At 41.7% G+C, this 27640-nt stretch overlaps 1 protein-coding gene across 3 annotated transcripts; it reads right to left on the reverse strand.

The window, feature by feature from the left end:
• Window positions 1-542: 542 nt before the first annotated feature.
• tsc2 (TSC complex subunit 2) lies at window positions 543-26700 on the reverse strand. 3 transcript variants are annotated; one of them, XM_053341107.1, is made up of 42 exons: window positions 26566-26700; window positions 25009-25191; window positions 24806-24892; window positions 24577-24687; window positions 24344-24491; window positions 23976-24093; window positions 23849-23897; window positions 23484-23609; window positions 23222-23295; window positions 22866-22992; window positions 21844-21987; window positions 21608-21745; window positions 21388-21491; window positions 21143-21224; window positions 20511-20666; window positions 20273-20392; window positions 19701-19823; window positions 19488-19594; window positions 19244-19400; window positions 18817-18939; window positions 18567-18701; window positions 18222-18411; window positions 17960-18053; window positions 17765-17867; window positions 16541-16635; window positions 14013-14153; window positions 10043-10204; window positions 9786-9944; window positions 9583-9695; window positions 8483-8725; window positions 7410-7658; window positions 6647-6736; window positions 5051-5208; window positions 4322-4959; window positions 3653-3731; window positions 3482-3568; window positions 3175-3361; window positions 2945-3084; window positions 2754-2832; window positions 2571-2662; window positions 2360-2458; window positions 543-2257 (listed from the first exon to the last, which is right to left on the reverse strand). In XM_053341107.1, the coding sequence occupies exons 2-42, from the start codon at window positions 25141-25143 to the stop codon at window positions 2090-2092; spliced, it is 5730 nt and encodes a 1909-aa protein (XP_053197082.1). In that variant the 5' UTR covers window positions 25144-25191; window positions 26566-26700; the 3' UTR covers window positions 543-2089. The 3 variants fall into 3 exon arrangements, with proteins under 3 accessions (XP_053197082.1, XP_053197068.1, XP_053197075.1); XM_053341093.1 differs by lacking the exon at window positions 6647-6736; XM_053341100.1 differs by lacking the exons at window positions 6647-6736; window positions 14013-14153.
• Between the last annotated feature and the right edge of the window lie 940 nt (window positions 26701-27640).

The raw sequence follows: 27640 nt of genomic DNA on the forward strand, positions 1-27640 counted from the left end.
GAGAAAGAAGGCAGATGAATGAGAAAGAGGAGCAGCAGGTGGGAGTAGTGCAGGAAAATAAAACAGCGTAGAAGTGTTTGAAAGCAGGAATATAGATGATGAGATGATGTTCAGCGGTCAAGAGGAAACAGGAAGGATTTGCCTTCAATTATATAAGACTGAACATTTACACAAGTTCTCCCATTATAAAGCTATAATGACTCCCAGTCTTATTACCTAAATGTCTTTTTTTATTGTTGTGTTCAATATGGTTGTGATTTAAAAGCACTTTTTTGTAGATTGTTTTTTTTAATGAAGTGTGGCATCATGTTTTCTGAAGTAATAAGCTTGGTATCAAAACCAATAGAGAAAGCTTCACTCATACTGTATCGTGACTATAAACGTTGCCAAAGCTTTCGCATCATTTATGTATCCTGAGTTTTACCATGCCAAGTAATTCATTTGTTTTGTACTTAGCACTTTATTCCCTAATGGAGCTGATACCCAATGCCAATATTTAACTCTCGTGTGTCAAGTTTTCATTTCCTTTCCCCCCCCCCCCCCTCCTTCTTAATAGCTACATTATAGAAACATTCTACTAAGTATTATCAAGGTATGGAAGCAGTAGCTCGCAGTTGTGTCGTGTACTCTCGTCTGCTCTTAATAGCGTTCTTGTTTTTCTATTGGTTATTTTGATCAACATGCGTACTTCCTGTGTCCAGTGGGCAGATCTCAGGGAACCCACCTTTTTCTCAAAACCTGCTAAGACAACCAAAAGTAGAAGCTTAACAGGTATTTTTCAATCCATATCATTTGCAGTTCAATCATTGACTCCCAGCCTGTTTTGGACTTTGGCTTCAGTCTTCTTGCAGACAAAACACTGGGAAGTTTCTACAGCAAGTGTTGGCCCCGTTTTAATCACATTATATGAAAGAAAAGAGCAAAATGTTAACGCCCTAAATTAGTTTAAATTGGACCATTACCTGCATTCACCTATTTCCTGCCCAGTAAATTAAATCTCACAAGTTCCAGGACCTCACGTAAAAAGAATGACAAAGACCCAGCTTCACGTGTGTGTACGTTTCTGTATATATTGGTGCTTTATGGTGTATATATTTTTGCTTTTCAGGATCAGTATTGTTTATGTGCTGCAACGGCACATGAATAGGTCAAGCACTGGTGTTGTAAACCCCGCATTTTTTACATTCCTCCAGTCGAACTGAAGCACTACAGCCAAAGCTATTGATGTATTTTGGGGTTCAACCAGAAACTACAGGAAGCTGAATAGTTACCGCCTCCATTGGCCTTCATATTCCTGCTCTGTGTGTGCAGTGAGTAACAGATAAGTGCCAAAGCCCACCTTTGTGTCTCCTAGCTGTTTCTTCGTGTTGTTTGGTGCATTAAGTTTGAAAACGGTGTTACGAATTTGTCTTTGAAAATATTTGTCTATGCTCCTTTTTTTTTTTTTTGTATCTCATATGTGTATTTTGCAGTTGTAGCACTTCTCATGCTTTTGCACTTGACAAAGTCGAATAAAGAGTTTGACAGCTGAACTGCGCATAATAAAATGGTTTTGGTGTCAAACATTATCACAAGTAAAGTAATCATTCTCTTACCTTGTATTACAGGTTTATGCAGTTGACACAGCCAACTGATATTATTCAACTCATAAACAACATTAATAAGTGGTGGCTTCTTTCTCTTTCTTTAGGGAACAAAGAAGAGCACAAATGCACATTTTTTCATGGTCATTTTTTATGCACTTGAATGTCTTGATTAGATTTTATAATAATATACTTATATATTATAAGTGCAACGTGTCAGCATTTCAAATCTTTCAAAAAATATGCAGAATATACCGTGTTCACAGATCAATGCTTCACAAAATAAGCCTTTAATATGATCCATTAAGCTCGTAAGTCTTCCATTACAAAGTCCCAATCAGTTTAAGTCAAAATCAGTGTGTGAACTTCATCCTGAATTCTTCCACGCATACAGGTGAAACTTAATTCACCTCAGCTCTAAGGCAGGTGTGTGTGTGTGTGTGTGTGTGTGTGTGTGTGTGTGTGTGAGTGTGTGCATGTGTGTCTGCCAGGATTAAGAAGTGTATTCAAACAAAATCAGTGAAATCATCCACTGTTGATACAAGTCTTTTCCTCTGCCCAGAGGTTTCTGGGTTTGACGCAGGAGTGTTCTGCTGAAACGACTTGTTCTGCTGAGTGTGTCCTTGGGTCAGCGAGATGCCGGGAGTTGAGCGAGACTGTATATCTTCCTGAGCCTGTGGGGAAAGACAGCATATATATGTATATAATTGAAATTCATGAGAAGCCATTCAAAGTATCATTAAGTGAAAGATGTTTGTTTGTGTGTATTTTCTCACCCTGGTCCTGATCCTCTTAATGTGTCGTAATCTTGCGAGCCACTTGGAGGCGTACGCATCAGAGGGGTTGGCTCTGTACTGATGCACTAAAGAGGCCATCTGGGGGAGAGAGAAAGAAGAGTGAAATGTGTGTGTATGTGTGTGTGTAAGAGGGTGTATAATAAATGTTATCAGGTGTGAGAGGGAGACATACGGTACTGGGAAGACTTACATTTGCATGCAGAGCCATCTGTCTGACTAAGAGTGGAAGGTTGCGATCTGAAACTATTTTTGCCACAGTTGTGTCTACTAACCCTTCAAGGTCTAAAAAAAAAGCAGGAGAGAGAGTTAAACAATGAAAGTTAAACAAAACTCTGAAAGCACTAAAAGAGACAAAAAACCAAAATCATCTCACCTTTGCGGCACTGTAGGGTGACGAGGTTACATTCATAATCCAGTGGTTTTATAATCACTTCTACAAAGTTAAATTGACCCTAATAGAGAGAAAAAGACGAGAGATTTGTGGAGTTGAACCACAAAACATACACTGCAGGTTTCAGATTCTTGGATGTATTCAGATGGATGTATGTGTCTGTGTGCGTTTACCTTTATGGTGCCCAGTTTATATTCCTCCCCAGAGTCATTGTACACAACCATGACAAAATCATTGCCAATGTGACGCTTCTTGTTGCAGCAGCCCTTGTCGCTCTCCCTGTTTGGCATTAGTGTTGCTATGTGGAAAATAGCTGCAGAGATACAATTTCATTAAAAACCAGGTAGGAAAAGAGTTAACACTACAATTACCATAAATGTCACTTTTCCCCTCGCGTACTCACCTTGCATGATGTCGTCATGCCAGCAGTAAGTGAACTCTCCATCATCTCCGTACTGGTCGAGGCCTCCGAGGAAGATCTGGTCCGGGTCGCAGTCTTTCAGATGGATTAATTTGCCAAGGCCTGTCAGGAAAGCGGCATAGCGGTTTGAGCCGTACTCATTTGACAGGATGGCGACCTCGTTGTTAACCTTGAGAGGAAGGCGGAAAGATAGTGTGGAGTCAGAGAATGTGGAAATGATTTGACAGCAATACATGTTTGATTAAATAACAATAAATGCTGTTCGGGCTGACGTTTTATGTGTTCTCACCTGACCAGCTCCAACAAACACCACTCCGATCTTATGGGTGTCGTAAGGAGGCATCTGGTCCAGAACCTTCACAGCACGATCAATCACCTACAGCAGAGTAGACACACTGTAAACAACACAGTACATGACACACTGAAGTAGACTCCAAGTAGACCAGAGAGGGCTACTAACCTGGGTTTTGGGCAACAGCAGTGGCTTGTTGGCTTCATTCCCAAAGAAAGGAGAGTGATACAGCTGGAGAAAGACAAAGCTAGAGGAGAGGGGGGAGATTGTTAGGCACAAAATTTAAAAAAAGTTCACAATCCACATTTAAACTATTCATAGATGTCTACATGGTATAAAAATACAATAAATATAAAAGTTAAGATTGTATAAAAACTAAAGGTGTAAGCAAATATACTACTACATACAGTATATACTACATCCCATTTGGGGTTGCATATATCCTATTTTTTAAATAAAGATACAGTTAAGATAATAACAACAGCACAAAGTTCATTAATAGCTGTTCTGGAGCTTTAGATCGGAGATGGAGTTCATGTAATATGATTTTAAACTCCAAAACAACTAATAAATGGACCTTGTGATGACATTGTTTTCTTAGCCACGGTTAAATGGAGATTAAAAATGGAGAATGAAGGTCATGAACCTCAGCTGTGTTATTCAGGCACAAACCTGAAACTTCTCTTTAAATATTTCATGATCTCTATTAATCTTCCAATTTTGAGAAAAATGACTGCCTGCCAGATCATCTTTGCTGGCAGGCTTTACTGACTTGGGTTTATAAATTGCGTCACTTGTGTTCTTGGCACAAACAAACAACAGAGGCTACAGTAGTACCTGGGACTCAGTCCAGAGATCTTCTCTGTGTTGCTGGGTCCGGGTCGACTGTGGTACGAGTCCCTCTCTGTCCTCCTCTCTCTCCTGGAGGACGGGGCTGATACTGAGATGGTGTGACCCCGGGGGCGGTGGCCTCCGCTGGGGGAAATGGGTCCAGGCTGCGCCGCAGCTGCTGGAAACTCCAACCTCATTCTTGCTCCTCCACTTTGAGACGATTGTACAGCCGGGCCTTCACCTGCTTGACTCTGTCCTCCAAGCCCATTCACATCCCCTGCTAAACTTCCCTCCACCTTATCTTTCTCAAAATGAGGCAGCTGTGGTTGTGGCTGAGGCTGAGGCTGAGGCTGCGGCTGCGGCTTGCCCTCTGAAGGTGCTCTGGGCCGTGGTGCGTCTCCTGCTGCAGTCTCTGGCTCCGTAGCAGCTTTGGAGAAGGCTTCAGGTAAAGTTTGGAGCTCTGGAGAGGAGCTGGACTTGTTGAGTCCGTGACCTTGGGACTGAGTGTGGGTCTGGAATGGAAGCTCGGGCCCCTGGCTGCCTGGTGTGGAAGGTCCCACAGTAGGCTGATCAATGGGAATGGCTCCCTCACTCACTTCCTCCAGAGTAGACTTTTCATCATCTTGACTGGAGGTGGAGGAGGACTAGAGGACAGAGATAAGAGGAGCCCATTTTTAAAAAAACAACAGAGGAATAACTTTAAAAAAGGAGCATACCGCTTTATTTTCTACTGACCCTGCTGAGTGTCCCAGGAGCCGGCGTCTTCGTGAATTTATCGGTGGACATGAAGATGGGATCAGATGGCATTGGTTCAAACTCGTCATTCTCTAACCAATCAGTTGGGGTGTGTGCTGTGGTGACCCCTGACCCCTCCTCTAGCACCACCACGGAGTCTATAGCAGGACACAGCAACGACCAGGTGATTATACTTTAGGTGGATACACAAAAACACAAACCAAAACACCCTCTCCTCACACACTGTCCACTGTTAGTTACACAATCACAAACACATACCCAGGTGTAAAAGTCCTACAACAAGCTGTCAGTGGTACATTGACATCAACACCTCACACACACATTCTCTCTAAAATCTAAATTCTAGTCGAGTACATACTAAACTAAAGAAATCACAGCAACATGAAACAGAATCAGATGCGTTCACATTGATCAAAAAGGCAAACACTCACACACAGAAACAGTCATTAAGATGATGACCTGCAGTAAACCAAACCTATAAACTTAATAAGAAACGCAGGCAGATCAATGCAGCAGGCAGCATCTATCCATCATTCCTTCATCTATTTGATTTCCATCAAGACGCATGCATCTGTGCGGCCAGCTTGGTTGTTATCTCGGCCCAATCACACTGCAGCTACTCCAACAGCAGCCCAGACCAGCCCCTCCAGTCCTGTATCTCCCAAATGACACTTGAGGAAAATGAAGAAGCCAATGCAATCAGATCTCTTTAAAGAAGCCAACACTCTGAAAGTCAAGTGTTGGCTCTCCAAACTGCAGCTCTGAATGTTTCTTCATCGCCCTACTGGTCTACTACAGTAAGGCAGGGAAGAGCATATTAGTTAGATGAGGTCTGGGCTTTCCTGTTGGCAACTTCAGAGAGTCATGGGTTAAAAAGGTCAACCTTAGATTATATTTCAGAAACACATTAGTTAGAGGTCACGAGATGATTAGGAAGGAAACAAACAAATCATGGAAGGTGTCAAAAGTCTTCTTAGGTGTCATTGGAGTGATTGATCCGAGGGCAGGCACGCTTTCTACTCTCACCTGTAGAGGACCCTCCCTCTCTCACTCCCTTCCTCCCATGTTAATAGAAGACTGGCGGGTAAATCAGAAATACTAAATTCCTTCACTTGCACAATTATGGAAGAAAAACAGCAGGTGTTTTGCACAACTGAGTTATCTGAGACAAGTGTGCAGGAAAGAGCTGCAATACACACAAGGACAAATCTTTCACTTTGAATTAAAAGGACTAGTAGTTTGACATTTTGAGAAATACACTTATTCATTATCATCTAACTCTGCCTAAAAAAGCAAGTAAGTAGATTTCCCAAAATGTCAAACTATTCTTTCCAAACATTTTGTTGGGAAATAATATATCCGTATTTTGATCTTATACTTTAAAGAGCAAGTAAGAGATAGTTTGCAGTTTACTCTGCCAACATTTCAAACTTCTAGATACGATGAAAAGCAGTGTGTGCTGACAGACCGCTGTATTGTACAAGTGAGAAGAAAAACACTACACCAGAAGTTTTCTGGAGGGAGAGGGGGAAGATTTGGGGGAAGATGTCGGGGCACACATGTGGTAGACGGTACCTGCCCAGGAAATGCTCCTGTGCAACCTGCCAGGGGCTGGAGGGCCTGGGGGGGCAGAGCCCAGACCCAGAGACCAGAGAGAGCCACCCACTGCAGGGCGGGACACCAGCGGACAGGTTGGTGGCGCATGACGCCACATAACACACCGCAGCAAATCACAAACCAGCATGGTGGTGAGGATGAAAAAAAACATGAAAACAAAAGTAATCAGAACAAGGGGAAAAAATCTCAAAAGCAATAAGAAAAAAAAAGAATGGTGAAGATGAAATGGAAAAGATGAGCTGATGATAAATAAAGAGAAACTTGGAGATGAATAACTGAAGAGAGACGAGTCCCACAACAAGAAAGAAAATGAACACGAAGCTCAGAACATCACTGAAAAGGAGGCTTCTGGGAAAGGAAAAAAAAAAAAAGACATCTGACTCATAAAACAAGAGCATGCCAAAGTGGTGATCTTTAATGATCAATGACCTGAGCAAATTCAAGCTGGCTTATTGATCACCTTCAGGTTCAAATAAAGTATTCACAAGCAATTTGCCAGGGAAGATCAGCACTTATCTCAGTCCATTAAAGGAGACCAAGGACAGGCAGTGATGCGGACACAAGGGATGCAGTCGTGCATAACATCTGATTTATTACTCTATTATGATTTTCTGCTCTGTATTTTAGATGTGGTGTATATTCATCTTACTATTCACTTTTCTTACAATCTAAATTAACCCTTTCTGATCTTTCTCCTCAGACTTGTCAGACTGTTACTCACCAGTGTTAGAGCGCTGGATCAGGTGTGCTTCCCCTCTGACACTGCTGTGTGTTTGGGTTAAGGGCTCGGAAACGGGGGCTGGTGCGGGGGCAGCAGTGCTGGCCGGGGCGCTGGCTGTCTGGGCAGGAGGTTCCTTCACTCCCTCCATCGCCATGAGGACGGTAGAGAGCTCCTGCAGCGGCATGTTGCCGAGCTCAGAGGAGAAGGGACTGGGTGGGTTCTCCAAACACATCAGCCAGCTCGTGTTGCCTGTTAAACAGAAAGACAACAAGACAGATACAAGAATTAGACACACACATTAGACTGCTGATTGGCTGTAAACAGACCACAACAAGTCTTTGTATGTATGTTTACTTTAAATTAATGCTGAATATATCAAAGTATACTGTAGGTTTTTGAAAGAATTTCATCGAGGCATCCTCTCATTAGTTCAGTATGGTTTGAAAATCAAATTGAAAAGACATCAAACACACTTGAGGTGGGCGATTCACCATGGTGAACATCAAGTTGCCTATGCTAAAAAAGAAAATGCTGTCATTATCTCTATGTGGTACAGTGTTTGCAAGCTGAGACCCTTCCCTTGCTGGTGTCTTCCAACAAACTCAGACATCCAACATTTGTGACTCCTCTGCTGAAAAACTCAACATTAATTTTGAAATGTTTTATTGATTTCAAAATACATCAAATACAAAAAGAGCAGGTTTGCACTCCCAAATCTACCAGGAAGGTCTTGAATTTAAACATTTCTTCTAAAAAATCTCAATCTCTTATCAATTAATAATCTTGCAGGTGCAAGTTGAAAGTTCCTGTGAGTTCATCTTCGTAGAAACTTCATGAAAACCTGCCTGAGAGGCTCAAAATCAATGTAACAGCATATGGTATGCTTCAGAAAATGTTCTGTTGTTTTGTTAATTCATTTGTAGTTAACTGGTATGGTCTTGTATCAACAATAATTAAAAGAATTATAACACCAGACAGGCATCAAACACACAGGCGTCTGTTGGATGAATAACAAAGTAACCTGCATTGACTTGGTATTCATCTGCTTGTTGTGTTATGTGTGGTGTGCATACCAGACGGTCTTCGAATGAAGATCTCTGCCCAGCCTTGAGTGAGCATGGGGACAAACTCAGCCAGACTGGGGTTGTCTTTGAGAGGTGGGGGAGCAGATGGGGTGGCAGAGGTGGAGGAGGGAGGACCCAGGCCATCCAGGGTGGGACCCGAGGAGGGAGACAGCGGAGCAGCTAACTCACTCTCGGAGGGGGAAACTAGCGGGCTGAGACTCTGGGCAGGACCAGCACGTAGAGCGTGACCACCTGGAATATAAAGTAAGACAGAAAGAGGAAGGTCATCATTATCATTATGTGGCAGATTCTTCTCCTGACATCGCTCACATTACATTCAATCAAAGTTTGAATCAACCGGCTCGTTTATGACTCATCCGATTGAATTTTTAGATAATATTTAATTGATAAATCACAAAATAAAACATCAAACACAGAATTCATAACATGCAATGTACTATGCAGGAGAAAAGCAGGCAAACACGTTTAGTCAGACTGATTTAATTGGTCAAAAAGAATGACATCATTAAAATACAAACTTGCATAACATACAGACAGCGTCATCTCATTATGTTCGCTTATGTCATGCAGATCCACCGACACAAAGGATGTACAGAACAGACAAACATTAATGCAAGGAGGATCAAAGCAAAGAAGTGTAATTTTGCATCCTATCTTGCTTTTAATATACTAGAATAATGATAAATAATGCCACTAATCTAAAAGCACATAACATATTTCAGGCCTTATTTCAACAAGACTGCAGTGAGATAAGAGAATGGCTGCAAAACTGTGGAGGATAAAAGCTGCCTGATTCTCAATTCAAAACAGCTTGACTGTACAACTCACTGTACCTTCTTCTCAAAGGCTGTTCTTTTATTTATTTATTTATATTTTTTTTTATGGATTTAGGTAAAACAGCCACAGCCAAATTGTGATACTTTTTGGTGATTATTATGATAGAAAAAATATGTATGTTTTCTCCTGCAACATTACAAAGTTTCTTTCTATACCAAAACCATATTTTTGTCCAAAATAATGAGGGAGAGAGGCTGGTGTATCATGGGATATATAAGTCCTGAGGCAAAGAATATTTGAATATTTATTACCTGACATGGAGCGGACCCGTATGCGTGTGGCTCTGTTGTGCTGCTGACTTGACTGTGACTCCAATTTGGCTGGAGCCTCTTTGGTTATTCGGGTGTGTAGTGATGGATCTGACCTGCGGGGACAGGAAAGATACATAACGAAAAAAACAACAAAAAAACTGAGGTTTTGTTGGATTCATGTTCTCTGTGTGAGTGTGCATCACCTCGTCATTTCTCCTCCTCCTCCAAGCCGATCAGCCATGTCCAGGCCCAGCAGAGCTTGCGTTCTAACCCCTCCGCTGGTCGTTATAGTCACTAGCTTGTTGCCCACCAGCCAGGTCATACTGCGACCTCCTGCCAACAGAAATTCTGCGATTGGAGACCTGCGAGGACAATCAGAGATCAAAAGCATGACTTCAATCAAGTACCAAATACCACCCAAGCACACATCCATGACCAAAAAAAACGAGTCTTTGTCAACCTCTTGGGCAGCGCTGAGAAGTTGGAAAACACATATCGTGCCATCATGTCCAGACAGGTCTCAGTGAGCTCCAAGTGGACGGTCTTCAGCCCCTCATCAGCCTGAGTCACCGCGTTTTCATCAGCAGAGCCCAGGCTGCAGGTGGTGGTTGATGTGTGCATCCTACAGGAAGAAACGGGAAGAAGGTTAAAAAGCAGCGAGGGTGGATGAGGAGCGAGAGGAGGGCACACAGGCTCCAGATATATCTTAACATGTGATGAGTGCACACAAGGGACATGCAAGCTCTGTTATACAGATACAGAGAGAAATGCAGAAAAAAATATATCACGTTAACATACTAAGTTCATATTTCTGCGTTTATCACATGCAGTACAGCATTTACACACACACATGGGATCACACGTGTATATAAACAAGCTCACAAACTGACAATTCAATTTTCTAAAGCACACAACAACACAGAAACACGCTGGGACATGGTATGAGCAGCCTCATTATCATTATCATTATTTCCCTGTGTGCAGTAGATGATTTGATTGAGGATAAGGATGCTACCTCCTTGTTAGCAAAGTGACTAAAACACATCCCCCTTGTTAACCTGACATCCTTCCTCTCCATCCCCTAGTAGCAGAGAGGGTGCAGGGGCACAGGGGTTGTTAAGTTGAATATGTTAGTCTAGTATGCCTGAATCATTGATACTTTATCTGACTGAGCTTTGTGCATGTTAGAATCTATTGGCCCAACTGTAGCTCTGAAATATCAGTAGCCTGACTCTGCTGTGTATTAATAAATCCATGACACTGTCCATGGTGCTGAAGTAGCAGATTTTTATCACAGTCCGATCTGTCAATTTCATCTTGGATATATACTATTCTCTAAACTACAGTATATACAATAAATACTCAATTCTATACTATATTGTAGCCTATATACTTTACACAGTAGTGTCACCTTCATGATCAAAGTGAGAAAGTAGCAACGTGCGGTCGTGGAAGAGCAAGAGGATCATAGAGACACACTGCTGCCGGTATTATTCCTACAATATTCCTAATATCTCATTCAATAGTGTTTGTGCTGCTGAAACTATACCACCAAACCAAGTCATCTCTGTATTTTAGAAGGAGAAATGGCTGTAGGTATAGTTATAATACAGATGCTTGGTGTAACCTGGAAGTGGTGCAGATAATTTGACTGAGGAGATTAACCATGACTGCACCAAGCTATGGTTAAGTAGCAGCTCATATTGTCAAGACTTGGGGGTATTTTGAGAAATAAGCTTAAAATGCTTATTGTCCATATCCAGTAAAAGCATAGGCCTGCACAGAATATGTATTTAACCTAATAGCAGTTCTATTAAATTAAAAATATAATTGCAATTAAATCAAGAATTTGGATACATGATAATCCTGCAGTCCTAGGGTTAACCCTAACCCTCCCACTGGGTCATCCACCTGTTAAAAATGAACAACTCACCTACTGACTACATGTAAATAAGCTCTCTGTAGGACCCTGAAGGGCCCTACGGTGTAACATGATTTGTTGCTCTGGAAGCCACAGGACTGCGGAAAACCCAGCAGGTAGAGCCGAATGTGACTCAACTGAAGCCAAATCACTTTATTAGTATTCACTGTAGAGTGAGCAGCACTTCTCTGTATCCACAACAACCATTACTCTATGCTCTACAGGCAAATCAGGTTAAAAGCACATTAAAGATGTTAACATTAGTCTCAGTGAGGACTGGAGAGACACAGGAGTAAATTCTGCCACCCTCAGTGAACACGAAGGCCACGCTGGCTAGCTGCTCACGGCTGAAGTAAACACACTTAAAATGAGCGATTTACAACAACACTCTGAGAATGACTGAGCCTAACAGAGACATCTCAGTACTTCACAGTGGGAAGTATTCAAGGCAGGCAGACTGTTATCATGTCTCGTCCTGAGACAATAATAAAAAGAAAAACAAAGGAGAGTGAAATCAAGAAACAAATATAAAAACCAGTAATACAATAATAACATCTCTCCTAAGTAAAGTTAACATGGATAACAGTCGTAGTTTTACATGAGTCAGACTATCTCCAGTTATATAACACACTATAATAGCTCAATAGAAAATACTGGCGGGGGCGAGCTCTCTGACAAGAATGCACCTAGAGGATGAATATTGTCAAGGTCAAAAGACTGTCATGACAAAGACTACACTGATAAGATAAAATCCAATTCAGGTTTGCTTGCAAATGCAAATCAAAAGTTTTATTTGTGGAAATCTATGTATATAGTTAGAAAATGATTCTTTAGAACAGGCAGAAGCCTTTCACTCAGACCAAGTCCCAGCGTGTGAATAAAGTATTCAACACATTTTTATACTCACCGTTCTTCTGACAATCATGTATCTTTCACTTCAACGTCTAGTGGACACGCACTCCAAAAAACATGACCATCAAACACTGTTTACTGCTTCCAGATATCATTTATCACTTCACTATCTATTATATTTTATTCTGCCGCTTTTACACAAACCGAACCAAAGCAGAATTTTATGCCATATATTAGAATTCAAGCAGGACTACGTTTTGCTTTTTTTTTTAAAGTGCCGTTACGACTGTCAGTGATGATTTATGATCAGCACAACACAAGTTTAGCTGAACAAAAAAGCCCGATACAAATACTTGTGTTCAGGGTCATTTCTCACAGAGTTTCATTAATGACAATATGTCACTGTAAAGTCTGAAAGCTTTAACCATGGTCATGTTGTCTGAGCGTGTCCACCAGGAGACAGACTTCAATCTAACTTGTCACATCAGATGATAACATTCAAAAGTCAAAAGAAAACCAGCTGTTGAGGCAATAGGAGATTTGCAGCCATTAAGCGGTTAAAGCAGGTTAAATAGATCTACACTGCAGTTGTTATGTCTCTTAAAGTTCCATTTTCCATCTGCAATTGAATACATTATATTGTTGTATTCAACCATTACATTATGTTACAAGTGCTAGACTTTTACTGCCACCTGTAGAGCATGAGTAGTATGACATATTCAAGAGTAAGCACGTGTGACAACTGCAATGTTAGATCATACTTTGGTCAGTCAGTTGAGCAGGTCAGCCTAGCAGAGATAAGCATAAAGGTATGTAGATGCGTAAGGCGCAGAGAGAGAGAGAGAGAGAGAATGAGTGTGTAGTGTGTGTTTATGTGGAGATAATTGTTTTAGTCTTTAATCAAACTGAAAAGTTCACATTAGCCCGGCTAATCCTAAAATCCCATTAAGAGATTGCCATGGTCATAGCAGCACAGTGTGTGTTTGTGAGTGAAGCAAAACAACAAAAAAAAAAGAATATGTCAAGCAGGCAAACAAAGCTGTTGTGTTGCTGTTAGCCCCATCATTGGACGAGGATGCAGAGGTGCCCTCCCACCAGGAGAAGGGAGGGAGAGTTGTGTTGCACTTGTTGTCAATCAGGATAAGATCCCATCCGATTGGATACGCATGCTTCTCACCAGTTACTCCTGCCCTCCATTTTGTTTAGTTTAAGCCAATTAAAACCAGTCAGCGTAACACCCAGCAAAACAAAACTAAAGCACAACCCAAAATAAAGTCAAACCAAAAGGAAAAATTAGAAAAGTTAGAGCAAAAATCAAACAGAAAAACATCGACACGGATCGAGATGTTTTCCGATGTCGTCTGTAAAACACTGCATGCAAAAGAAAATCCTAAAGAAAACAATTATCTAAAAAAAAAACAGCACGTGTATGATCGCAGCCCAAAACAAACCAAAAAAGGTCGACACACAAACCTTCCTCCAGCATGCACCACCCTGCTCCAGGAGTCCCTGGCAACCAACCACCCAACGCCCGCCCAACGGCCCCGCATGACAATGACCCTAGACCCCCATCAACCATACCATGGAGGAAGCAACCAAGGAAGTGTTTGGATTGTTGTTGGTTTTTGTTTGATTACCCAGAAGGCTCATTTCTAACCTGCGGACCGCGTGTTCGGAGACGCTGATGCTGCGGGAACGGAAAGCGTCCATGGCTGACAGGTCCCTCAGCTCTTTAACTGGAGAGCTGCTGCTATTGGCTACCGCCGCCGCCGCCTTCGCCACTTTTGCTGCTCGCAGACTGGGTTGTGATGAGTACCATGGCAACGGGCGAGGGGAATGGGCCCCACGTCGAGGTTACAGTGGCAGTGGGTAGTAAGGGGGTGAGCCATCATGAGGGTAGTGGTGGTGGTTTGGGAGTGTAGGGCAGGAATGTGGTGTGTGGAGGTATACCAGGAGACAACAGGAATGTCGCACCAGAGCAACATGAGCAGGTGACCAAGCGGCACACGCCATGAAGGGGGGAAGGGAGGGCGGGGGTACAGAGAACAGGGCATAAAGTCACAGGGCAGAGGTCACAGGAGGAGGGAGGGGCAAGGAGCAATGTAGGAAGAATCCAGGATGACACGACCACCCCCCAAAACCACAACCACAATGCAGCAACCAGCGGCAGGGGCAGGGGGTCGAATGAAGAATTGAAAGAAAAACAAAACAAGGTGAAAATTAACAGCAGTGAACACTATGAATCAGATTACAGGAGAGCGGAGTAAGAAAAGAGGATAAATATCAACTAAAAGAAAAACAGACAAGCTACAGCAAAGGGTAAAACAGCTTCTGCTACTCAGAAAAGAAAATAACACACAGAAAGTATTCAGGAGAGCAACAAAATAAAGATTATTTCACACAGCAGGTACATAGTGAAGCCAAGGACTAGTATAGGAGAAGTAAAATAGTAGAGATGGACTCAGCACAGGCCTGATCAAATGGAAGCTTTGACACAAAAAAACAAAACAGATCCAACTTAAAAATGAAATGCTGGGTTAAATCTGAGGGTTGGAGCACCACAAGTCTGCACTATATATTCCAAAGGAGCAAATTAAGGTTTGACAAAGCTACATATTGCACTTGTAGTCCAACAGATTTGGATTTAGGTAAATGGTAAATTGGGTTTTTGGAAATGCCAAAATTAAACCTTAACATTGTTTTAACGTCATCATATTCTCAAGCAAAAAACATTATAGAAAAGTAGATGGAAGCATTTGTGACCAAAGGCTGAGTGTGGAAATAATATGCATTTGGTCACAAATTTAAACTTGAATATATCTTGGATCTATTCAAGACACACAGCACTCCAACACCACAGTGGGCAATGAGCAGCACACAGGCAGATAACTGGATGATTGATTACACAATATGGGTGAACATGGCTGAAATGGAGCATCAGTGGAAACTGATGTTAGCAGAGGTGCTGTGTTACTACTGGGGCAGCAAAGGTGTTATGAGGTTTTTGGAGGTTAACCAGAAAGTGTGGCAACCCAGGAAAGTTCGCTAGTAGAAATAAAAACTAGCGTAAACAAAGAGGCTGCGCCTTCTGTTAGAGGAGGAGAAGGAAATTTAATAAAAAAAGCTCCGATCTGAGAGCAAAAAAGCCAAAAAATAATGAGGGGAGGCAAAGTTTCTTCTGAAGAGTTATGCTTGGTCTCAAACAATATTGGTGACTTTTCTTCTTTTCGGTGACTAATTGTTTTGGGTCTTTGAAATATGCGATGGAAATATTGGTTCAACTAGCTGGAGATTAAGACTATGTCCACACTAAGCTGTTTTTGTGTGAAAGCAGCATGTATCCACACTGGTGTTTCCAAGCAGTTTTCATTAAGATCTCTGCCTCAGTTAAAACAACAGAACAATAGGAGACCAGCTAAATATCTTCTTCTACATCCCCTTTTCAGTTGGAAGAAAAACTGCACATCACAGCCAGTAAATCTACCGATTCTCAGCTTTAACAAGTGTTTTAGTGAGTTACTTCTAACGTTTTTAAATCATACCGCGTTAGGACGATTAGGACACGACAACCGACAAACATTTACACCATGTACAGATGAGAATGGCGCCTTGTTGAGAAAAGCTTCCTTACACCTCTGTGTGAAAGGCAGTGTATATTTGCACATGTGAAGTCTGCACTTATTGTTGTTATAAACAGTCAAATGGCGAGATGTGAAAGCAGGTCTTTCAACATGCCACCACTGTGTATGTGCTTGTATAAACTACAAGTGGTGGACACAGTAACACAAACATGAGGATAAAACAGCGCAATCTGATGGGATGCTAATACAAATGTTACATTATAAACCCTACAAACTTAGAATGATTACGTCATATTATACAGGTGTTCATGTTATTTTGTCCACCCCGTAAGTCTTAAATATGAAAGGGATTTGAATAAAAAAAAGAAAAAGAACAAATTTCAAAATGTAAAAAGCATAAACAATAAATAAAATGAACTAATGATCACCATGGCAACCTGAGCAGAGTCACTGCAACCATCACGCCACAATACCAGTCATGCTGAGTCCCCTGTTACCTTGGCAACCCCAGCCCTCTTCACACAACAATGGCCATATGGACAGTGTGTGGTGCTGCTGCGTTGCTATGTCAGCGCTTGCTTCGGTACATGTGTGTATAATTTACCTCTTGGGCCTTTCATTAAGGCTGGTGCTGCGGGCGCGAAATGAACTTTGCTCGTGACCGTCATCGAATGGCAGCAGCGCATTGGAACGCAAACCCTAAAGACAAAAACATGCATGTAAGAGCATAGAAATACAGCATCTGCAGAAAATCTCAAATCTGTCAAAAGCACATACAATTAAAACATTTAATGGTTACTGTTACTGCCTTTGTTACAGAAAATATAAAGGAACCGTTTTGGGAAATACATTAATTTGCTTTCTTGCCAGGGGTTATCTGAGAAGATGGATACCATTCTCAAACATGATAATGATATCAATCTCCTTATCTAACTCTCAGAAAGAAAGCAAACAAGACTATCTGCCAAAATGTCAAACTACTAAGACATTATCTAATGATGCATGGACGGCAAAATATTCTCAGAAACTGAAACTCATTATAAAGGACTGTGTTACCGAGGTGGAAAAGTTGCCACATAGAAAGAATACAGAATGTAATAGGGCAAAAAACATTTCTCAACTGTGGCATTTTCTTCATTAAAGTCCTAGGCAATAGGATGAAAGAACATTTATTTCCAAGTGGGAGTTAAGCTTTTGTTCTTTCTCTCAGTATTGTACTGTTCTTTTTGGATCTCTCTGTATTCATGATAAATTATTTGTATTTATAGATGCATTTTGGTTGACCCCTCTTCTTAATGTGTTTGGGTGAGAAATTGAAGAAGTTTTAAGACAGTATTTTTTCTGATTTAGAGTGCTGATTAAAATTTCAACTCATAAAAAAAGTATGACTTCACCAACTAGTTGAAGTTTGCAGTTATGGAATTGAATAATGGCAAGAAAGGTGTTTTTGCAGAATATTATTATGTCACATTGATCTTTGACCTTTTGGATTGAAAATGTCATCATTTATCCTATTAGAGATTTGTGTGAAACTTCGTCATAAATAGAATTTCAATTCTTGAGTTATGGCTAAAAACATGTTTTGTGAGATCACAGTGACCTTTGACCTTTGACCACCAAATTCTAATAAGTTCATCCTTGAGTCTGAGTGGACGTTTGTGCCAAATTTAAAGAAATTCCCTCAAAGCGTTCCTAAGATATCACATTCAATGTGATTTATGGACGGATGGACAACTTAAAAAAAACATATTGCCTACATCACTGGCTGTCACTAGCACCAACGAATAAGAATCACTACAGGTAGGAGGACAATCAGACACACACATACCTTTGTGATGTATTGAACAAAGTCCTTGCGGAAGGGGAGTCTGCAGCGTATGAACCACATGGCGATCACATGGTGGGCCAGTGACACAATGTACTGGTTGAACCTGAAGAGAATAAAAGAAGCAAAGAGGTCCAAGTGTGTCCATGCATCTGAGACTGCACATGTGTTTGTGTGTGTGTGTGTGTGTGTACTTACTTGGAAGGGTTAGTGTAGGGTAGTGAGATGGCAAACACACTAACATACTGCTCAGCTACAAAGTTGGCATACAGATGAGGCAGGCGCACCAGAGCTATAAAAGAGTATAAGAAAGCACAGAACAGCCAGAAACCTTCTCAGTTTGTGCTGCATCCATGACAGAAAACATTGACACAACTAACTGACCTTGAATACTCAACAATGGTTAAAAAAATTAAGAGGAGAACTGAAGAAATTTTATAGAAGAGCTTCTGGGACTCACTTGAGAGGAACTCAAGCATTGGAGATGCCATGGCAACAGTTGCAGAGATGTGGGTAAGCTTGACAATGAGAGCGGGAAGGAGCTTGATCATGATGTCAGGCATCTCCACTGTGCACATTGTGAGGGCCACCACACACTGCTTGGCACAGCGGTAAATGAGGCCGGTCTCGAGGCACTGAACCAGCTCTCTCTGCAGAGGGGGAAGGAAATAAAATAATGGAATTGTGTGGAAGTGACAGTCTTTATGTATGTGAGGAGTGTGTGGCGTACAACTCCATTCAGGAGCTGTAGTAAACCCGTAACACAAGATGCTACCATTACTTCTCTCTGCAGATCGGTTTGTACCTGTCTTGACTGCTCCAGGTAGTTGTGGTAGGAGGTGATTGCTGTGAGGACAGGAACCACCGCCAGCTGAACATCAGTTCGTGAAAACCCCTCTGGGGTCTTCTTCAAGCGCTCTGAGATCAGCCGATCCGTCACCTACACACAGACAAAGAAATTAGCAACACCGGGTCACATTTGGTGGTATGTAAAGAAGTGAATTTGAAGGTATTGGTACACAGTTAGGTTGCATGTGTATATAAATATGCAGTACCATGCAGCAGAGCGTAGAGCAGAGCTGATCCAAGCTGCACGGCGAGGTGAGCAGCAGCACTTTGTACTGCAGCGTCCACGGCAGCTTGTCGAGAACCAGCTTCAGCACCTTCCAATCAGTCTCCTGTGAGAGAGATACAAATTGTGTACTGAATAATGTGGTTGCAGATGTGGTGGTCAGACATCTTTAAACAGCAGGGACTTCACTGTTATCATCTGCTGCAAGAGTACATGTTCTGTGCAAAGTTATTTGCTACATGAGAGAATAAACACCGGAGCATTGGCTATACTCAGTTATTTACTCCACAGGAGGGAGCAGACATAATTTCTATGCAGACATTGTTGCTCCGTGCATGCCACTTATCTTGTCTGTGAGTTGGATACAATCATATTTATGTGTGCGTATGTGTGTGTATATTTGTGTGTACCATTTTGAGGCACTGCAGGAGAACACTGAAGGCAGGAGAGTAGGGCAGGTAGGCTGAGCGTGTAGAGGGGGGAGGAGCGGCAGGGGGAGCTGTGCTGCCAGCCGGAGGAGATGTGGAACCTGTCGGCTTCTTCTCACTGACTCGCTTCTCTGGTTCCCTAAAACAAAAAACAGCTTTTTTATCATTAAGCTGACTGTATTCTAATAAGGCAACCAGTTGCAGAATGGCATGTGTGCAGCCTCACCCTGTGTCACAGTAGCAGTAAGGGCTGAACCTCATGGCCCCGTCTTTGTTAGGCACCCCGAGACGGTGAAGGGAGTCTGCTCGCATCATCAGGAAGAAGTCAAACACCTGAAGGAAAGAGAGAAAGTTCAAAGGAAAAGAAGTTAACAGGCGAGTAAATTACAGATGCAGTTAGAGATATAGAAATACCCACAGACGTATGAATCACCCGTACCTGGAGTCTAATGCCGGAAGAGATGGCTGAACAGTACTTGTTCTTGTAGTGGAGCTGCAAGTGGCTGATAAGCAACTCATAAACACGACTGGCATGGCTGGCTGGCAGGCTGTAGAGTTTGCTCTGACAGGAGGGAAAAACGATGGAGGTTTATCATCAAACAGGTTGTATAAGATTCAATTACTTGTATTTCTGCTAAACTCACATTTGTTTTTCTTGCCATTTTTTATAACTTAAAATAAAAAAATTAAATAGCTGATATGTCATCCTTCCTGCTTTGTTTACACAGATCGCTAATTTAAACGGCATCAGGAAACATCATTAACTTCCTGTTTATATTTACATGTAGCCTATTGTTGATTGGTGTTTTATATGGCCTGTCAATCATTTGGGAAGCTAAAATCTGGTGTTTTGAAATGTGTGGGAGAACCTTTTGCTATATTTGAATCAAGGAAGGAAGATAAACTGAATGCAGATAATTAAATTCATGTTTATTCTTTTTTTTAACAAACAGTTAACCTTAATTTTGATGTTGTTTTGTGAATCCAGGCTCAATATCTACTTGTGTGTACCTGAAGGATTTCCAGTAGTCCCAGTATAGCAGTCCTAACGTCCTCCATAGGAGACTCTGCTGTGAGGTCCCTCTCAGAAACCTCCAAGGGCCCTGAACACACCAGAGAGCGGCTGGCCACCTGGCGACAGAAATTCTCACATTACAGCTATAATCGACAAAAACAAAAGGACATAGTGAGAGTAAATGCAAGACACAGAGATGCGTGTGTGTGTGTTTGTGTGTGCAGGTGTGTGTACCCGCTCAATAATGTCCAGCAGGCTGGTGAAGTGATGTGTGTTGCAGCCCTCAGCGAGATCCACCAGTAGCTGGGTGGCCTGTTTTCTGACCGCCAGGTCCCGGTCTTCAGCAATCCCACTGAGCTGGGGAATCACTACCATTTCAATCAGCTCGTCCTGGAATAGGTGGACAGAAAAAACAAGACTGTGCACTCAAGATCCGACGAGAGACATAATCACTCAAGTAAAAGATGAGCAAATTAACCAGAAACAGCTGCTGCCAGATTTGGGTTTTTGTAGTTAAATGAGGAGGTATCATAGGGATAACTCCTCATTTCGACTGAATGAATTTGCTGTTCCTCGTTCATGCTGCGCTTTCAACATGAGCAGCAGGAGGTAAACAGAAACAGGGAGACTAAAGTTCAGCTCAAAACTGTGCCGAATTGCTCGCTCCAATAGAAAATCAATCAAACTGATTTTGTCGCTGACACTCATTTGTATCGCATTCAGTTAAATTTCAAACGCAGCACATCAATGCACAGCAGCAAAACATATGTAAAGTTAAGTAAACATTTTACAGACAGAGACTGGTAATCCAGTATCAAGCTAGCAGCCCATGTGGAGACATGTCTTGTGTGTGTAAGCATACAGACCTCATAGAGCTGTCGGTTGGTACTGAGAACGAAGGACAGGATATGAAGCACTTTGATCCTTATCACACTGCGAGTCTCGTTCCTTTCAGAGAGACAGCGAGATAACAAAAAGAGGGACAGAAAAAATTACCACGCGGCAGAGATGGGACAAGACAGAGACTGAAGTGATAATTAGAGAGAGGGACACAAAGAACACTGAAACCTGTCACTGAGAGGTGAGATATGATCAGCTGTGCTCATCCTACCTGAAGAATTTCTCCATGAGACGGTAAAGGCTCTGAATCCAGCCGTCCTTGGCAGGCTGGATCGACTGGGCCCTGTATGAGATGAGGGTCAGCACTGACGCATCCTGTCCCATACAAGCACCCACAAACAAGAGCAAGATTAGAAGCTGCAGAGTATAAGAGGACCAAATGAAGAGAATGAGTGGAACAGACAGACAGACAAACATTCAAAAGAACTAACCGGTCTCTTATCAGCGCATTTCTCCACCAGACTGAAAAACTTCTCTGTGGAGCCATGGTAACCGTTCTGCTCATACAGTTCCTCCACTGTCGTCAACAGCTCATAGACGATGGCCTTCAACTCTGCACTGCCTATTGTCTGTGAAGACAGATGAGACAAGCCACTTGTTCAAATAAGAAATGGCTCTGACCATGCACTGTTTGTTTGTTTGGATGGATGGAGGTATGTGTGTGTACCTGGATCTGCTGCAGCAGTCGCTCTATGATGCCCAGCAGAATATCCCAGGTGACCACCTGCAGCTCTTTGCCATACTTTTTTATTAGTCTGGTGATGGAGAGCACGATTTCATATGACACCACTTCATTGGCACACGACATAGCCTGGGTGGAAGAGAGCAGACGGCACAGTGATGACAACTGATTTAATGCATTTATATTATTTAAGTACAGTGTCATTCCTCTAAGCTGCCCTCTATTTAGACATTCATGTGTTATTTATCAGTCCAAGCTCTTGTGGGGCCTCACATCCCAGGAAGGCACAGCAACTGATGTATTAACACTGCATCATGCTCAATATAACATTTTTAATTGGACCCAGCCTATGCCACACACTCGCCATGTACTCAGCACTTGGGCATGCATGTAAATACACATTGTAGCGAGAAGTGACAGAGCAAAATCTGGACGGAACATCTGAAGAAGTTGTACATGTATTATTAAGAACTTCACATTTATAAATGATTCTGAATGACAATTTTTTAGTGACTTTGGTAATACTTTATTTTACAGATCCCTCAATTTCCTACAAAATTTCAAGATTATATTCAATTATTTCCTAAAAGACAATTTTCATTCTTAGGACATGTCTTTGAAAGAGTTATGTAATTTGGTGATTTAAAAGATATACTGTTGTTATAGACTTAAAAGAAACAGCTTCATATTCTATTATGTAGTTTGACTTAAAGTAAGTGCTTCATGTTAAAAGAACAGTTATGGGTCAAATTTATTAAGAGTTTTTGCAAATTATCAATTACATATGGACCCAATTTTAATGAGTGGATACTTACAAATTACACTTTAATGCACCTTTAAATTACGCAAAAAAATTCTAGAAAATTAATATAAAATTTGAAGATCTGTAAAATAAAATCTCACTAACCCCCCTCTCAAGTATACCTTTGTGTCATTGTAATATCACTGATACACCTTAATTATGTATTCAAGTTTAATATCAGTGCCAGACTGTATGCATGTGTTACCTTATAGAAAGATGGCAGAACAAGCGTAGGTGTGTTTTTGAGGGCGGGGAGTCTGTGTGCGCCCCACAGCGCCATCCCAACAAAGAACACTGCTCCTCTCAACAAGGGTGCATCCTCCATGTAGACTCTGGTGAAGAGTGCAGGCAGTTAGGCAGACGCACATAAACCCACCAGCGCATGCACACTCAACACACATAGAGTACATATCATAAAGTGAAGCAAGCACATTCATACATACTAAAACATATGCAAACATATTAATTTATGACAAAAACGCCTTCTCTGAAATCATATACACTGAGCGATGTACAAAAGGGTCAGAAATATGCTTCAGCTGCATCATTGATGGGCAATACCTCTCTTCCATTATGCGGCACATGGTGTAAATAGCACTGTGGCCGAGGTGAGTCCCTAACACCTTCCTCATGAGCTGGAGAGGCAGACAGCAGCACGCAACACAAAAGGGGAAGAGCAACAAGCAACAGAGGAGAGAAGATCAGAGGAGACATGATGAATTATGCCCCTTTAAATCAGAGACTTCAGATAAAAGGAAAAGAGGTGTGTGTGTGTGTGTGTGTGTGTGTGTGTGTGTGTGTGTGTGTGTGTGTACGCTCTTACCTTCCAGCAGGATTCACAAAACTCCTTGACGTTTACAGTACGACAAAGTGTTATGATAAACACAGTCAGAGAGTCTGAGGGCAGGCAGTTGTAGCAAACCACTGCATCCAGTACTTGTAAAGCCACCTGGAAACATCAAACACAAAGCAGAGAGTCCATCACACACATATCACATATACTGCTGCAGCAGATTGAGGAAATGCTGCATTACTGGTGCTGAATATTTTAAAAATTATTATTGATGTTTTGCTAATGATTATATTTATGCAGATGTAAAATACAATGAACCTGTCTCACAAAACATGTTAATCGTTTTAAAATACAATATCTGCAGGCTTCACATTGATGTATAAACAAATACCCACCTCAATATCCGTTGAAGATGTTGTTCTATTGCACAGGAGACAGATTTTTCTGCAGAAAAAAAACACAACATGAATAATCAGAACAAGCAAAAAAAAAAATCGCATTCCACAAGAATGTTAGACTTACTGGACCATGATGGAAACGTTCTGGTCCAGGTAGCAGCTGTTGAACTTCACCAGATTTACAAGTACGTGGAGAAAGTCAGAAGTGAGACCTATGTCCATCCACAGGAGGACAAAGCGTGCTGAGGAAGAGGAGACAAATAGAGAGAGCACAGGGGGAAAAAAAATGTTACCAGTCAATAAAATGATCTGTGCCTCAGGTAGCAGATAGACAAAGTAAATCAACAAAGAGGAACCTCTGTCACATGCTGAACCAAACAAATGCAACAGTGATTACTTAACTGTTTAATCTGGATTTCAATTCATAAACAAAAAAAGGATCCTGCTGGTAAATCAGACAATGACCCTGTACTGCATGATTTGAAGTTTTACCTATGTCCTCTTCTAGATAGGTGATGTCCTTCCCGTTCTCAGTTAAGGCCTTGAAGACTTCCAGCCGATCAGAGAGGTCCTCGTTGCAAGGTTGGTAGTCTCTGATCACCTTGAAGAAGTAGGCTCTCAGAGGGCCGAGCCGCTCACCCTTCACGTAAACAGTTAATATTCTGATTAAAGGAGCTGCACACAAATTTTGTATTTGTTTCACTGTGTGTGTCATGTGTGCCTACCTGTCCCTGTATTATGGCTCTGAGCAGCTGCAGGACAGCGTGCCTGGCCTCAGGTGGCTGTTCTGGAGTCAGCATGTCCTCCACAGCTTTCCATACTGCCTCCACTGCGTGCTGAAAAACACACACACACACACACACACACACACACACACACACACAAACGTTAACACACACTCAGATGACTGCATGTATCATTGTGTCACCAATATCACATCACCAGCTGACTCACCTCCTCAAATTTCTTCGTTTTTGCAAGATCACAGACGTGGTTCATCATGCGAACTCGGTTGCTCAGACCACAGTCCGGGTGGAGCTCCTGAATAAAAAAAAAAATGAAAAAGAATTAAGGCCATGACACAAGCCAAAGCAAAATGGGAAAAAAAGTAAAATAAGCATGGTAAGTTTGGGTCTGAGACGGTCTCTTTGGCACACCTTGATGATGTCAGTTGTAATAATAAACTCAGATGGTTTGGCGTCAGTTTGTTTGCTCGGCGGACGTGGGGGTCCGAGCCCAAAGATCCCCTTCACCTTGTCCTTCAGGCTCTCCTTGCTTGGCTGCTTGTTCATGGCCCAGCAGAAGGAGGTGCAGCAGTCTATACAAGCTAGGACCGAGGGCTGCGTAGAGAAACAGTGACACACATTAAGATATTTTGCAACAACTGCCACATTTAGCTCAGGCAACTACACTGCAGCACCCTGTACCTTTAGACCCTTGGAAATTTAATGTAAATTTAATGCTAGATGACTATGGGCAAAAAGGTGTTCTCAGTGTATATTATAGAAAAATATTAGCTGTAACAGTTTGAATAGTGACCACAAACACACAGGCTATTTCTTTGATAGTAAGTGGTTAAACTAAAAACTGTAGAATAACAAAGACACTGCTTCTGAAAGACTACACTGCCGGTGGGTCTAATTTTTCAGTTTCATTTTCACCTGCAAGGCTATAAACATCATTTGTATACCCTGCTTATTTGGATAGTGTGAGGTGGATGATGAAATCTATGTATTTAAAAAATACTGAATGTTTATGTTTGCTTCTTTTGGCTGTCTTTAAGAGTTGCAATGATTAATCGCTTAACCGATTACTCGATCAACAGTCAAGTAATTGCCAACTATTTTGATAATCAATTAATCGCTTTAAGTTATTTTTGAAGAAGAAAATGTCCAAATTCTCTGCTTCCAGCTTCTTAATTGTTCATATTTTCTGGTTTCTTTAGTCCTCTGTGACATTAAATGGACCATCTTTGGGTTGTGGATAAGGTAAGCCATTTAAGCATGTAATCTTGGGCTTTGAGTGAACAGTGATCAACATTTTCTGGGCCACACACCAATCGATTAACCAACAAAATGATCAAAGATGAAAACAATCTTTAGCTGAAGCTCTACTGTTTTTGGAGTTATGAACAGTGTGGAGGTGGTTATGTCAAAGTTGTTGAAGAAGTTCTTCATATGGATGATGAAATACTATCTCCACTGATGAGGAATATTGGTGTTTACTGCCATTGTATACTTCAGAGTGTTAGAGCAGGCCAGATATCGCAGAAACTGGTCAAATGACACTACAACTAGTGTAATAAGGACATTCTTTTGTAATTGACCAGACTTTTAAAAACTCCCACCACCTGGATAATCCAGCAGTGAAGTTTGGAGCCTGTAAATGTGTAACCCTGTGGACTGGATAGGGACAGAGACAGAGGGGAGGGGAGGGGAGCAGACAAGACAACGACTGCTCTGTTTCACTTCAACAACAGCAGCAACAACAACAACAACAACAACAACAACGTTGGTGCAAGGTTAGCCTCCGAGCACAGCAAATATCTGTCAACACAAACATGGCAGAAATATGAAAAATGCACAATGGCGCTTCTGGACAGTTAGCTAATACGCTTTATTACATTGCCTGTCGGGGGCTAGCATGTCTCGCTGGTACTCAAGGTCTGGTAGCTTTAACAGCAGCGCCTCCTCTTTCTCCTCCTGTCCTCTCACCTGGTATAAGTTGAGTCTCTTTCGGTTTCATTCAGTCACAGTTTCGTCCATAAGCAGCCAACAGAGGCGCCTACGTCTGTGCATTGATGTAACACTGGTGTTTGCTACTGAAGGCTTGCTGTCGTCCAAGCTCAATCCTCCACTCCTCAACCTACCGGATGCAAATGTCTTTTCTAGGACGGCGACGGAATGACCCGCCTTCCTCTGCCTCTGATTGGTCAGAGTTGGGGGGGGTTCTTGAACTTTATTTGTAATAGTAAATACAATATAATTTCTAGTGATTTTTGCATTCCTCAAAACAAAAAAAAAGATTCAAAACAACACGGATATATTGTCAATATATGAAATACATACCTAGACAAGTAAAAATGGGGAAAAAATAGCTCATGTACATAAAGAAAATAAATACACGTACGGCATCTTCACATTCACAGCAGCTTATTTAGTTCTTACCAGTTGTGACTTTTTATATAGTGCGTTTTATTCTCCATATAAAATTGTTTATAAAAGAATGAATTAAACCCCTGTGATCTTTGAAGAAACATTGGTCGGGGTCAGGGTTAGAATATCAGGCTCAGCCAGTCAGGGCAGAGTAAGGCGGATCTTCGCGAAAATTTCCGTCGCCATCCTAGAACGACAAGTACTGCCATCCTACTGCAACCGGATGACTCGCTAATGCTTTAACACGGACACTTCCTACAAAAACACGCTTGGCCCCGGTCTGTAGTGGGAAATGTAGTTTTACGCAAGCTAAACGCAACGTAAGCTAAGTCTGTTTGTTTGTTTGTTGATTTTCTAGGATGTATAAATAAATGAGTAATAATTTCCACAAAGGACTTAGTCACTCTTCTGTTTGCCAGCAGTCGGTAAAATGTTGACAGTAACGCAGCTATATAATGAAACTGACCCTTTACCCAACTGTGGCTAACAACCACATAAACATGCTGAAGTTAGTTTGTTGTTGGATCACAAGCTGCACTGTCGTCAAACTGTCTGTGAGTGGCGCTATTGGGTAACAGGAAGAAGGCCTTGTAACGTTATGGCTTTACATAAAAGACAGGTTTACCATTTTCCA

The sequence above is a fragment of the Scomber japonicus genome, chromosome 2 (assembly GCF_027409825.1).
Source record: "Scomber japonicus isolate fScoJap1 chromosome 2, fScoJap1.pri, whole genome shotgun sequence".
Classification (NCBI taxonomy): Eukaryota; Metazoa; Chordata; class Actinopteri; order Scombriformes; family Scombridae; genus Scomber; species Scomber japonicus.